The 12,981-nt window shown below is 45.1% G+C and overlaps 1 protein-coding gene across 9 annotated transcripts in view; it reads left to right on the plus strand.

Annotated features, from left to right (window-relative positions):
• The window catches only part of BACH2 (BTB domain and CNC homolog 2), a 367,860-nt gene extending 356,959 nt beyond the window's left edge, over window positions 1-10,901 (plus strand). For all 9 annotated transcript variants that reach the window (XM_038002259.2, XM_038002258.2, XM_008006624.3 and 6 more), the window contains one exon: window positions 4,550-10,901. In XM_038002259.2, coding sequence (XP_037858187.2) covers window positions 4,550-5,035 — 486 coding nt within the window. In that variant the 3' untranslated portion in view covers window positions 5,036-10,901. The remainder of the gene's footprint in view (window positions 1-4,549) is intronic.
• Window positions 10,902-12,981: the final 2,080 nt, after the last annotated feature.

The raw sequence follows: 12,981 nt of genomic DNA on the forward strand, positions 1-12,981 counted from the left end.
GCAGAAGGGTTAGGTAACTTCCCAGTACTTGGTAGAACTTGAATGCAAACCCAGGTGTCTGATTCCAAATCGTGTCTTGTACCACTGCTTTCTCCTGCCTCCTGACAGAAGAGAATGGATTCGAGATAGGACGCCTACCTGCAAAGGGGCCATTGCTCAGGAGATGATCTCCTGGCATCCTTTGCAGCCCCAGGGTCCTTTCTTTTGCAGTTCTGCCTCAAGGTGGCTGTCATAGCCATCCCTGTGCCTGAGACTGTTTTGTCACAGAAAACAAACTCCCGTCTCCCAGGCTCCCCCATATACTCAGAGCTATGTGCCCCCACCCCTTCTCCTTGATAAGCAGCCATAAGCTACAGAAAGTAAATCCAGGTGACCTCTGGCTCCTGACTGTAGCTTTGAAGGCAACCAACTCAACCTCCTTCAGCTCTACCTTTCTGCTACCAAATAACAGAAACTCATCTCAGGTGCCATGTCTGTGTCAGGCTGAAGAAGAGGGAGGCCGCATGGTGTGGTCATGATCTAAGTGTGGCTCCTCAGACTGTTTGCAGCACCCTCTGGCCTCATGGTGAGCCACCAGCTGATGAGAACCAAAGCGCAAGGATGAGATGTTAGAAAAGCACAGGATATATGTTATCAAGATAGCCCTGGACTTCAGGGTTTTTTGTTGTTGTTGTTGTTGTTGTTGTTGTTTTGTGTTTTCTTTTTTTTTGTTTTTGACACTCAACAACCAGGGAAAATGTCTGTCTTTAGTAGCTCCCATCACCGACAAAGAAAGTCCAAGCTTCTTAGTAGGACCTCTCCTGCCCTTTGTGTTTCAGTCTGTAGCTGCCTCTCCAGTGTCACCATCCACTCCCTTCCTAGGACTTGATCCCTGATAAAATCAATCTCTGCACTTGTGCCTACACCGTTTCCTCTCTATCTTGGACATTCCTCTACTTTTTCTATCTCCTTTGTTCTTTAAGAGTCAGGTCATGGCTGGGCACCATGGCTCACACCAGTAATTGCAGTACTTTGGGAGGTTGAGGCAGGAGGATCACTTAAGGCCAAAAGTTTGAGACTAGCCTGGGCAATATAGCAAGACCCCATCTCTGAATGAATGAGTCAGGTTATGCATCGCGTCTCTAGGAGGCCCCTTTCCTGAGTCCCCCGTTAGGCTGGGCACCTGCCCATGGAACCCTGATCTGACCTCTGGCTTAGTGTTTATCACTTACTCTTGAGTTATCTTCACATATGTCTGTTTCCCCAGCCCCCAGCCCTCAACTGTCGTGTTCCTCAAGGACAAGGACAGTGACTTGATCATTTCTGAATATCCAGTGTTGGACCCATTGCTGGGGTCAAGAAAATGTCTGTTGCCCTAAAATTTGCTGGATATTGTGACTTTTCAGTTCAGGGGATTATGAGTTTCTTCTTTCAAATATTTCTTTAACATTGTTTACTTTTGTTAAACAACAAAATTTAATTTAAATCACATAAGGAGACAACATGCCTGCTGGTGAGTGTGGGTCTTCTGAAAGCCTGCTGGGCTTAGGTAGTTAAGTCCACTGGGTGTGAGTCTACAGGGGCCTAGGCACACGTCTGTAGTGCCCTGCACTCCTCTTAAGGTAGTAAAATAACTTCAGTCACCCACATTTGAGAAATGCCTGGTTTTGGTAATTCGCATTCTGCTTAGTGTAGTGTTGTAATACTGAACAAATAAAATCCAAACCACAGACCAGGCAGATATCTAAAGCACTTTGCCAGCATTTTTCAACTAAAAAACCAAAAGAGCATCATCTAGTTCTCCAGCCACTTTTTGGCATCCCTTAAATAATGCGTTGCGTTTCTGCTGAATGAGAACACACTCGTCAGTGTGCGTGTGTGACTTAGAGCTTCATGGTTTCAACCGAGGCGTGAGTTACACTGTCTTTCCTGCTGCTGTCACACGCAGCACCTCATTTTCTTCCCCCTAGAAAGTGGCCTGGAACATTTAACAAATGAGTAGGCCTGGAGGGGTCAGTGCTTTGGCCAGGGCAATGTGGCAGAATGATCCTGGGGTTCCTCTCCCAGCGCCCAGGCAGTATTGCCCCTCACTTTGCAGATTTCTGTACTAAAAGGGGAGAGCTCCAGGTTGCACAGCCACCCATACAAGTTTTCTCCCCCAGGAGACATCCCAGATGTGTTTTGTTTCTCATCTGCCACCCTGTGGCGGGGATGCAGTGTCCTGGCAGGGATAGCGTTGGTGGATGGAGCAGCTTCCACCTCTCCCCAGTCCCTCCCTGCCCAGTCCCCAGCAGGCCCTGCACTCACTCCCCACTCCCATGTCGTCTCCCACACACCCGCCACTCAGCTGTTGCAAACTCGCATAATGTATTTCTCTCAAGTTGCACTTCTACATCTGTTTATTTTTCCTTTTTAAAATGTATTTTCTTGATAAATTTATAAATATTTTAGCAGGTGCCCTTTCCCGGTGTAAATCTGTCTTTCCAACACACATGCCCACGCCGCCTGCCAGATTGCGTTCATGTTACGGCACATGCAGTTCCCGTGTCGGAGACCTGTTCCTTGTGCATGTTACATGCCTGCTCCTCCCTTTCTCCTCTTCATTTTCTCTCCCATCCTCTTCTCCTGCCTGCGCTTGCAAAGGGTTGGTGAGAACTGACTTTATGCTGCTTCAGATGCCCCTTTTCTTCATCCACTTCATTGTGTGTGCCTCATGGAACCCCATCTCCTCCCCTCACCCTCACGCAATTTTTCTTTTTTTTTTTTTTTTTTTTTTTTTTTGAGATGGAGTCTCGCTCTGTCGCCCAGACTGGAGTGCAGTAGTGTGATCTCGTCTCGCTGCAACCTCCACCTCCCTGATTCAAGCAATTCTCATGTCTCAGCCTCCTGATTACAAGCATGCCCCAACACACCCAGCTAATTTTTGTGTTTTTAGTAGATACGGGGTGTCACCATATTTGCAAGGCTGGTCTCGAACTCCTGACCTCAGGTGATCCACCCACCTCAGCCTCCCAAAGTGCTGGGATTACAGGCATGACCCACCACGCCCAGCCCCCTTCCCACAAATGTTGATGGTAAAACCTTAATTAGTCTCCAGTCTGTTGCTGAAGTCATCTCTGTTGGGATGGTGAATTTCAGGAACACAAAAGCATGTGTAGGATTTTGTTTAAGGAGAAGAACATCTCAGAACCTTGGGCTAGTATGCAAGGGTTCAGGCTCCATCCTTCCTTCTCCCTTCCCGAGTCTGGGAGAATCGCTGCTCCAGACCCACTGCACATACCCCAGCTGTCCTAGAGAGGGTCCCTCCTGTTCAGTCTGCTCTGCTACCAAGGCCAGAGAGCCTGTGATGTTGGGTTCTATATGAAACTCCATATGTTAGGCAACCATAGGAAATTGCTGATGACTTTTTTTGGGTTTTTTTTTAAATACACTTTTTTTTTTGGTGGGGGAAGACAGGGTCTCGCTCTGTCACCCAGGGTGAGGGACACCATCTCACTCACTGCAGCTTCCACCACCTGGGCACAAGTGATCCTCCCACCTCAGCCTCCCAAGAAGCTGAAACTACAGGCGTGCGCCACCACACCTGGCTAATTTTTGTATTTTTTATAGAGAAGGGGTTTTGCCATGTTACCCAAGCTGATCTCAAACTCCTGAGCTCAAGGGATCCACACAACTTGGCCTCCCATAGTGCTGGGATTACAGGTGTGAGCCATTGCACCCCAGCCTGGCTTACTTTTTTAGGAGCAGTTTTAGGTTCACAGCAAAATTGAACACACTATACAGAAAGTTCCCATATGTTCCCTGTTCCCACACACACAGCCTCCCCCACTGTCAGCATCCCGCACAAAGTGTCCACATGTTAGTCAATGAACCTACACTGACACATCATTATCACCCAAGTCCGTAGTTTACGTCAGAGCTCACTCTCGGTGTTGTACATTCTGTGGGTTTGGACAAATGTATAATGACATGGCCCTGCAAGTATAGTGTCATACAGAGGCTTTCACTGCCCCCACATCCTCTGTGCTCCGCCTCTTCAACCCCCTTTACCCCTGGCAACCACAGATCTTTTTACTGTCTCCATAGTTTTGCTTTTTTCGAAATGTCATGTAGTTGGAATGGTAGATTTTTGCCTTTCAAAAATGGCAACCTGATACATTTGGGGGAGATTTTCAATCACAAGATTGGGACTGAGAGTTTTTAACTTAACTCTCTACAAACCCCAAATCCCGGGAAACCAAAACATTGACTCTGAAGTTTTCTGATTGGTGACAGTTTTGCCCATTGTTTGCCTGGGCCTTGGAGAGGGATGAAGAGGTGTCCTGGGGAAGATGTTGGCGTCAGCAGCCCATCTGGATGGGCTGCTCAGATGAGAGGTGTGGCAGAAGCCCCTGTCTGGGCTCCCTGAATATGTGTCTTTTAAGTTTCTAGAGCCTGACCTAGTTAGTCATTCTTGAGTGACATTATAATGGAGGATGCAAAACAAAGGCTGGAAAACCTCCTGAAACGAGGCCTTCTGTCCTCCAGTTCAGGCTTGATCAACCCTTCTCTTTTTTTGTCTGCTGTCCAGGTGTGTGAGAAAGAGAAGCTGTTATCAGAGAGGAATCAACTGAAAGCATGCATGGGGGAACTGTTGGACAACTTCTCCTGCCTTTCCCAGGAAGTCTGCCGAGACATCCAGAGTCCCGAGCAGATCCAGGCCCTGCATCGGTATTGCCCTGTCCTCAGACCCATGGACCTGCCCACAGCCTCCAGTATGAACCCTGCGCCCTTGGGTGTTGAGCAGAACATTGCAGCCTCCCAATGCGCAGTGGGGGAAAATGTGCCCTGCTGCTTGGAGCCAGGCACAGCTCCCCCCGGACCCCCCTGGGCACCCAGCAACACCTCCGAGAATTGTACCTCTGGGAGGAGGCTAGAAGGCACTGACCCCGGAACCTTCTCAGAGAGAGGAGGACCTCCTCTTGAACCCAGGAGCCAAACAGTGACCGTGGACTTCTGCCAGGAAATGACTGATAAGTGTACAACTGACGAACAGCCCAGGAAAGATTACACCTAGTGACTCGGCTCTGCCTCCCGGTCTGCACACCTCTCCCATCCAGGCATTCTTCAGTCAGCCTGTGGCACTGTTCATCTGCTGTCCCGAAGAAACCGAGAACACATTTGGTGCACACTACAGCGGTCTTAGCAGCAATACTGTTCCGAAGTATTCTCTCCTCTTCTCGAGCAGGAGTGATAGATAGTTACCTTCACAATGGTGCTACCCCTTGCCCAGGCAAGGAAAGACAGCAGTGATGACACTGTCTGTCTGTGGCTCAATTTCAGTCTTCACAGGGATAGACTACAACACCTCTAGGCCCCAACCACGGATTTTTTTTCTCAGTGGCCCATGTCACAAACCCTATCTCAGGAATTTCTTCTGAATGTTCAATTTTTTTCATTGAAGACAGCTTCTATACACATCAAAGTTTTATAGCTAGACTGTACATATTATATATAATATATATATAAAATATATATATATATATCCATATGCAAAAGTCCTGCATGCCTCAACTTTCTCATCCTAAAACTGGAAACTTATTTCTCATTTAGAAACAGGTTCCAACATTCCTCTTCTTTTGTCTCTGATGCTAGAACTAGTTTGGTAACTCTTAACATGGTCATTTTTCTTGCTTCACAGTTCAATTTTCAATTTGTACTTATTTATGGACAAAATTCAGTGTTGGAAGCTTTTTCCCAAGGTTTTAGTTCAGATTTCTTTTTCGTTTGGTTTGGTTTTGGCACCACCACGTGGTGTCATTTGAGTATTGTGGGTTTGTTTTTTGTTTGTTTGGGTGGGGGGGGGGGTTGTTTGTTTTGGGTTTTTTTGTTTTTTTTCCTTGCAGATACTGTACAGTAATGGTCAACTTTGCCACTTGCACTGAGTTTTGGGTCAAACCTATTTTCTTAAATGAAGTTGTAACTTCAGTATAACTCAAGTATACTGTATGTTCTTTGCTTTTAGTTAAAAAAGTAAAACATTTTAGCTAATTAAAAAGCACTCAGGTGATAATTATGTAGGAAAAACAATCTTGCCAAATAATGAATTCATCCTAGGATGTGTAGACAATAATCTGCTTGAATATTTTTATATTTCACCTCCTCCCCACCTTTCCCTAAGCAAAGTTTAAATGCAGATAGAGAGTTCAGAGTTGATGCTGGATGTTCAGATTCCTAAGTGGGGAGAGAGTTTGGACATCTCACTCAAAAGTACATCAGAAAAACAGGAATCCATGATTTTATACCAGAACTCAGCAAGCATTGGCTCCTAGAAATCAAGCTAGAACGTTTTCACCCAGGGAGTAAGTCCCATTCATTTCAACACGTCCTGAGGCCTTGGCTTGCTTTGGAAGTGTTGTGCTGTAGGACCTGCCCCCCTGAAGGACGGGGCCAACCAGCCACCGGCTTTCCTGCCCAGGCTCGGCCTCCCAGGACATCTGGCCTGAGGGGATTTGAATCACAGCCCCGAAGGTCCTGCCTTCACCCTGTTGGGAGAGAGCAGGGCATCCTGGCATCTGCGATCCATCCCTGACACAGGCTGACACATTCTTTCTCCTTTCCTTCTCCAAAGGCTTGGAGTTGTCTTCTGAGGTTTTTCTGCCAGTCCCTTGTCTGAAGGCAGACTTCATTCTGAGGCTTTGGACAAGCTATCACCGGGAGCCCTCCCTGTCCCCTTCCCGAATCACACATATACCCTACCCTCACCTGATGATAATTTTCTCTTCTTGTTGCAAAACTGGTTGACTTGCAACCCAGAGAGAGCAGCTTCCCTTGGCTCTGGGGGCGTGTTGGCCCCAGCCACGTTTACAGGAAGGTGTGCCCCAGAGGAGGAGGAATCAGCTCCCTCGCTCCAGTGGCCTTGGGTCTGGGTCTCACTGAGCAGCCCAAGGGCCACTCCAGCCCGGCTGGGGAAGAGAGTCCTGAACGGTTTGATGTGGGGACGGGGTGGTGGGCAGTGGGGAATAGATGGTTGACTTTGTTTCTTTCTTTGTGCCATTGTTTGGACAATATTAAAGCTGCATGTAAAAGGGGAAATTAGTATACGATGTAGGCGAACAGTGAAATCATAGTAACATATGTTTTAGTATTATTAACTTTTTTCTGTACAAATATTAGCACTAAATGTTTAAATATGTATGAATGCCAGAAATTTGTCAGTTCATGCAGTAGGATAAAAAAGAAAAAAGGCTCTTTTTAAACAGTTCCACTTTTAAAACCTGCCTCTGGGTTTTTGTTTTCTCTCGTGTGTGTGTGTGTGTGTGTGCGTGCGCGCGTGTGTGTGTGCTTGTCTGAAACAGACCTTTTAAAGCTCTGTGTTGGAGCTGCTGGTTTTTGTTATGGTTGTTGGAATTTCTTGGCCTACTAGGACAGTTCTGTGCTTCGCCGTGAGGTTTGCCTTTGTGGAAAACTGGTGACAGCGAGAATATAAACTCAATGTGAATCACGTGGTACTTCACAGGCGTGTGTTATGGTGGAGTCAGCTGACAGTATTTTGCTTTTTAACTCTATTGTTGCCTTTCCAAGTGACCTCTCCTCTTCTTTTAAAAAAAGAACACTTTCTGCTTATGTCATAACCAGGTCCAACCCAGCTTCTTGGCATGAGGTTTACCCTGGTAACAACTCATGTGCAACTGGTAGTCTTGACCACATTCCATCCATTTCCCCAGGTTTCTATGTTCAGTAGCCCAGACCTGTTTGGCAGTCATTTCTAGGAGGGGCAGGGTCTCTTTATTTCTCTCTACCCTAACTCAGACCTCACCCTCCTCCCACTAACCCCTGCCTCGCTTTTCTTCCTCTTCCCCCAACCTAACTTCTGCCATGGGAACTGGTTAAAAACACTGCTCTGAAAACCATCTTCCAGTTTCATAGGGATTTCTAACAAGTTGTTTCATTCATAATACACCATGAACGGTGACTAGCCTCGTGCAGTTGTTCATGTGATGTGTGCGTGTCTTTTCCTATTCGGAACTGTGTGCTTGTCAAAATTATTTCTGGGTTGATTCAAAGGGAGGACTTGCTGGGGACCAGAATCCAAATGGCCTCAAGTGGAATTTTAAAACCCAGCCTGTCTCTTTTCCCTGGGATCCGTCGGTCAACCCTATGCATTTTAGGAAAAAAAAAAAAAAGCAAGTGAACAGCAAGGAAGAGTGTTTGCACAGTACAGTGACATTTGGTTGTTTTTAAGGCTCTTTTACAAAAATAAGAGACCCTTCAACCACAGGCTGTTTAGGAGGATGCCTGCTTGGGTCTCCAAATGGCTGAGGTAGGAATGGTTGTTGGGGCAGAGCCAGTGGAGATGACCCTGAGACTAATGAACATCCCACCTAAATCTAGTCCTCCCCTTGGATCTGCCTTTGTCCTGCTTGTGTCTCCAGGCAACCTCTCTTCAAGTTGGTCAGGCTTTGGGCAGGTGAGTGCTTTGCTGTATGTGTTTGTTTCTCTGTGTTATCTGGGGGTGCCTTGATTAAAACTGAACTTCATTACATACTGATTCTGGAACAAAACTGTTAGAAAAACTTAAAAAAAAAAAAAAAAAAAAAAAAGGCTGACAAAGTTACGAGGCCATCCTGCTACTTCTCTTCTGAGTTCCCAGCAATGACTCAGGCGTCAGAGGCGATGCTGCAGTGGAAAACCTGACTCTGTGTGTCTGCAACTGTATGTTGTGCGAGTAATTTATTAACTGTCTTTCTAAAGGTTTGCTGCTTTTAAGATGCACTATAATTCAGGATGTAATCCTTATATTGCTTTTCCAAGGAAGTAAAAAAAAAAAAGGCTAGTGATTAGTATGACAACTGCCACTACTCCTTCAAAAGGAGCCAGGACCAGCGACAGGACTCATAAGAGGACTGGCTAAAGTGAAGTGTGCACAGTGTGAAGTTTAATGCTGTTGTCAAGAGGCCTAAACCCACATTTTCTCTTTTAATATTTTATGATTGCCATCAAAGAAGAAGAAAAAGAAGGAACAGGCAAAGGTTTGAAAATGATAAGCCTGTTAAGACACCAAAAACTCCTGTCCCGTGAAGCTGCTTGACATCCTGTGGAGTAGCATAATCCTCTCAAAATGAGGAAGAGCTGCCTGCAAAGCTTTCTCAAGTCCCTATTTGGCTACCTACTTCTCCACATTATGCCCCATTTAAACTAGGAGCTGTTTTAGAAATGACTTCAAACTGCTCTACTGTTGCTTACAGTTTAGGAGGAGTCTCAGATCCATAAAGGAGCAAGAATCAAGTTTGGTCCTCAAATGACTGTAAATAGACTAAAGAACAAGGTGTTTTTTTGTTTTTGTTTTTGTTTTTATTTTTTAAGAATAAAGCTGTTCGTTGTACCATGAGTTAGTGTTTCTTCCCCAGATTGAACACTGTGTTGGAAGTTCGATTTCTGGTGAGCCAGTCCACAGTACAATGCCCTGTTGTGGAGTTGGTATCCATACAGGAAGTCTGTGTGCACGAAGCATTGTGTGTTGAAAGTGTATGTTGATAGTACTGCCCGAGCCATCTCATGACCCCAGCATCCAAAACCGATGCTGTAGAACAGAACATATTTGTACACAAATAGTGTGTGCAAATAGCATTTGTACATAGAAAAGTCTTATTGTGGCAGATTGAGGATAAATTATTCAACTGACGGTGCAAAAACATTACTTGCAAAGAAAAGTAAGTTTATAATATTTTCCTACACTCCACCCTGGGAGATGATATTTCTATCAAATGAATATCAGTGCATTTTAAATGTAATATGAAAACGATGCTGCCATTTTGTGAAGAATACCCACTTGGTTGCAGAGGCCAACTTTCATAGCTTTGATTTAATGTTGTGACATGGTGTATGCATATCGCTGTCAAGCAATGGATAAACAGCTCTGACTTTCATTCTCATTCCAGTTTATTGACCTCAGATAAAACACTGGCCCTTCTTAGAAGCAGAAGTGCACCAAGACCATTCATTTCAGGTAGACTCACATTCAGTGCCAAGCGCTCCCATGGGAATAATCAGACGCATATGTTGCGAAAGAGTGAAGGGACTTGGACAAAGGGGTTTTCCTACAGATGGATGCTCAGTCTTCTACCAAAACAGGTTTGGAGGCAAAAGTGTGACCTCCCCTTAAGTCCCAACAATGTATTTTGTGTGTGCAAATCCTGGGATGCCTGTTCACGCTCTGACATAAAGACATGGCACCTCTAGTGAGTGATCAGGAAGATTCCATATGCGTTTGGGAGCTTCAGGTGCTTGTTAGACACAGTGAGCCATTCAAGGCAAGCAGCACCTTTGCTAGTGAGGCGAAGAGGGCCTGTGACAATTTGTTCCAGAACCAGTCTGATGCAAGTGCACCTCTAATATATGCCTTACAAACTCCAGAGGCCATATTCAAAACAGGGTCTTCTCAGTGTATGCAAGGGGCCGCAGCCCCTCTTCTCTTCCTCCCCAGGTTGAACAATACGGACAGTTTTCACACATATCTACCTGTATAACCCTCTGTACCTCTCATAACTGGTCAACGACTGTAACAGGTTACATCAGGTGTTTTTCTACATACTTTTTACACAGATTCTATGCGATTAATGTAACTTAATTCAATGCATCATTTTATTGTACTAGTTCTTAGGCTTGTCCTTATTTTTTTCTAAGTGATTGTGGTTTTTCTTGTGGTTTTTATTGTAAAAATGAAAGGCTGTTGATGCTTATTCTCTGTAACTAAGAATTTTTACCTTTTGGGGAAAAAAAAGCATTGCTATGAACTAATGAATTGAAACTTCATTTACTCATTGTAAATACACTATTGTGCAAAAAAAGTTTTCACTCAATTGAATTGCTAGTGTTAACTGAATTTTGTCTAGACACCATTTCTGTTGATGAAATAAAGACATATCATTATGCATTGTAAACTGATTTTCTTTCTCTCTGATCCGTGTGTTCCAAATTACAGAGTGAGAAACCTCAGGAAATCTTTTTTCCTAGAGGCTGTTTCTCTTCCTCTGACTTAGACCCTTACTTGCTACCTGATTAATCTGATTAGGAATCTTTAAAATTTGATAATATTAATGTGATTCCTAAACTCTGAATTTTAAAAATCCCTAGTGCCTGTGAGAGTAGATAAAAGGCTTTAAGCCCAATTTCTTGGTTTTGATATTGTGCTGTTACCATGCAGGACGTTACCATGGGAGAAAACTGGGTGATGGGTATCATTTCTTGCAATTGCATGTAAATCTGCAATTATATCCAAAAAAAGGCTTAATTTTTTAAAAACTAAATGAAAGTAAATGAGAAAGAACATTAAACCAACACCAAGATGCAATGAGTTGCAAGGAAAGATGTGTAGAATTGTGGTTGAGGAATCCACACAGTCACACATCAGTTAGTGAGGGGGTACGTTCTGAGAAATGCATCCTTACACAATTTCATATGCGAGAACATCAGGGTGTGCTGCACCAACCCAGATAGGAAAGCCTATGACACACCTAGACTGTATGCTCCTAGGCTGCAAACTGGTGCGGCGTGTAACTGTACTGGAGATGGTAGGCAATTGTAACACCAGGGAAGTATTTGTGTATCTTAACATAGAAAAGGTGTGGTAAAAATAGGGCTTGCAATCTTACGGAACCACTGTCATATATTCGTTCCATCATTGACCAAAACATGGTTATGCCACGCATGACTGTACGGTTTAAAAGGTGTATTCTAAAAGTGTATTTCCTAGTTGTGTCTTAGGTTTTAATGTAAAGAGAAAAGATATCCAATGGTGGGCAGGTCGAGTGACCATGAGCAAACACTGGACTCAGAGGTGAGAGAAAGTCACTAGAGCAGAGCAGGGACGGTCTGAGCTGTCAGAGAGGCTGTAACGAGTGCATGCGCATGATGTCTGGGCAGGGCAGGGCTGTGCTGCCGAGATCCAAGCTTCAAGAAGTGCACCTGACCGCCAGATGGGAAAACTGAAATTAAAAGCTGCCAAGTTCTGCTCCCTCGGGCGAGTCTCCATGGGCACCTATGGAGTCAAGGAAGGCTTCCTGAGAGCAGGTCATGGGTTTTGCAAATGTGTGCTGCTCTGACAACATCACAGTCATAACATTGTCGGTACTAGAGGTGGATTACCTATGCCTGAAGATGGGAAGTTAATCCACTCTGAGAAAAACAGGTGGGTCAGAGTCCCAGAATTTTCTGTGGGAAAACCTGGTAATTTAGAACTGATGGTTATTTGCACCTTCAACCCTGACATTTGCTCTTGTGATACAAATAATGGTCATGCATTGAAGCAAAATAAACCTCACCAGCTGTTGTGTCCTGCAAAACAGGTGTCCCCGACCCCTGGGTCGCAGACTGGTTCCGGTCCATGACCTGTTAGGAACATGCCTCACAGCAGGAGGTGAGCAGCTGGGGAGTGAACATTACTGCCTGAGCTCCGCCTCCTGCCATCAGCGGTGGCATTAGAGTCCCATAGGAGTGCGAACCCTACTGGGAACGGTGCATGTGCGGGACCTGGGTTGCAGCTCCTTATAAGACTCTAATGCCTGATGAGGCTGAGGTAGAACAGTTTCATCCCGAAAACATCCCCCAACCCCCGCTACCTCTGGTCCGTGGAAAAAATTGTCTTCCACGATACCAGTCCCCGGTGCCAAAAAGGTTGGGAATCGCAGCTACAAAAGAGCTTTTAAGCACTGTCCAGCCCCAGGTGGACAGCAGCCGTTTTCTTTCCTACTTTACATGTGCTTCTTACGGGAAATTTGTATCTGCCTCTGGGGCACAGTGAGGACAGGTTGCCTCTACACCAGGCCCTGCCAGCAGTTTCGTTAAATGTATTTGGAAATAACTGAACTGTTCTTTGAAATCATTTTAGAATCTTTCCCTCTTCTCCAACCCACCACCTCACCCAACTCTGCCCCACCACTTGGGATGCATTAGCAAGATTATACTTAATGTTTAACACCAGCTGGTGAAGTTGCCGTGAGCAGAAATGGGTTTCCAATTCTC

The sequence above is a fragment of the Chlorocebus sabaeus genome, chromosome 13, assembly GCF_047675955.1.
Source record: "Chlorocebus sabaeus isolate Y175 chromosome 13, mChlSab1.0.hap1, whole genome shotgun sequence".
NCBI lineage: Eukaryota > Metazoa > Chordata > Mammalia > Primates > Cercopithecidae > Chlorocebus > Chlorocebus sabaeus.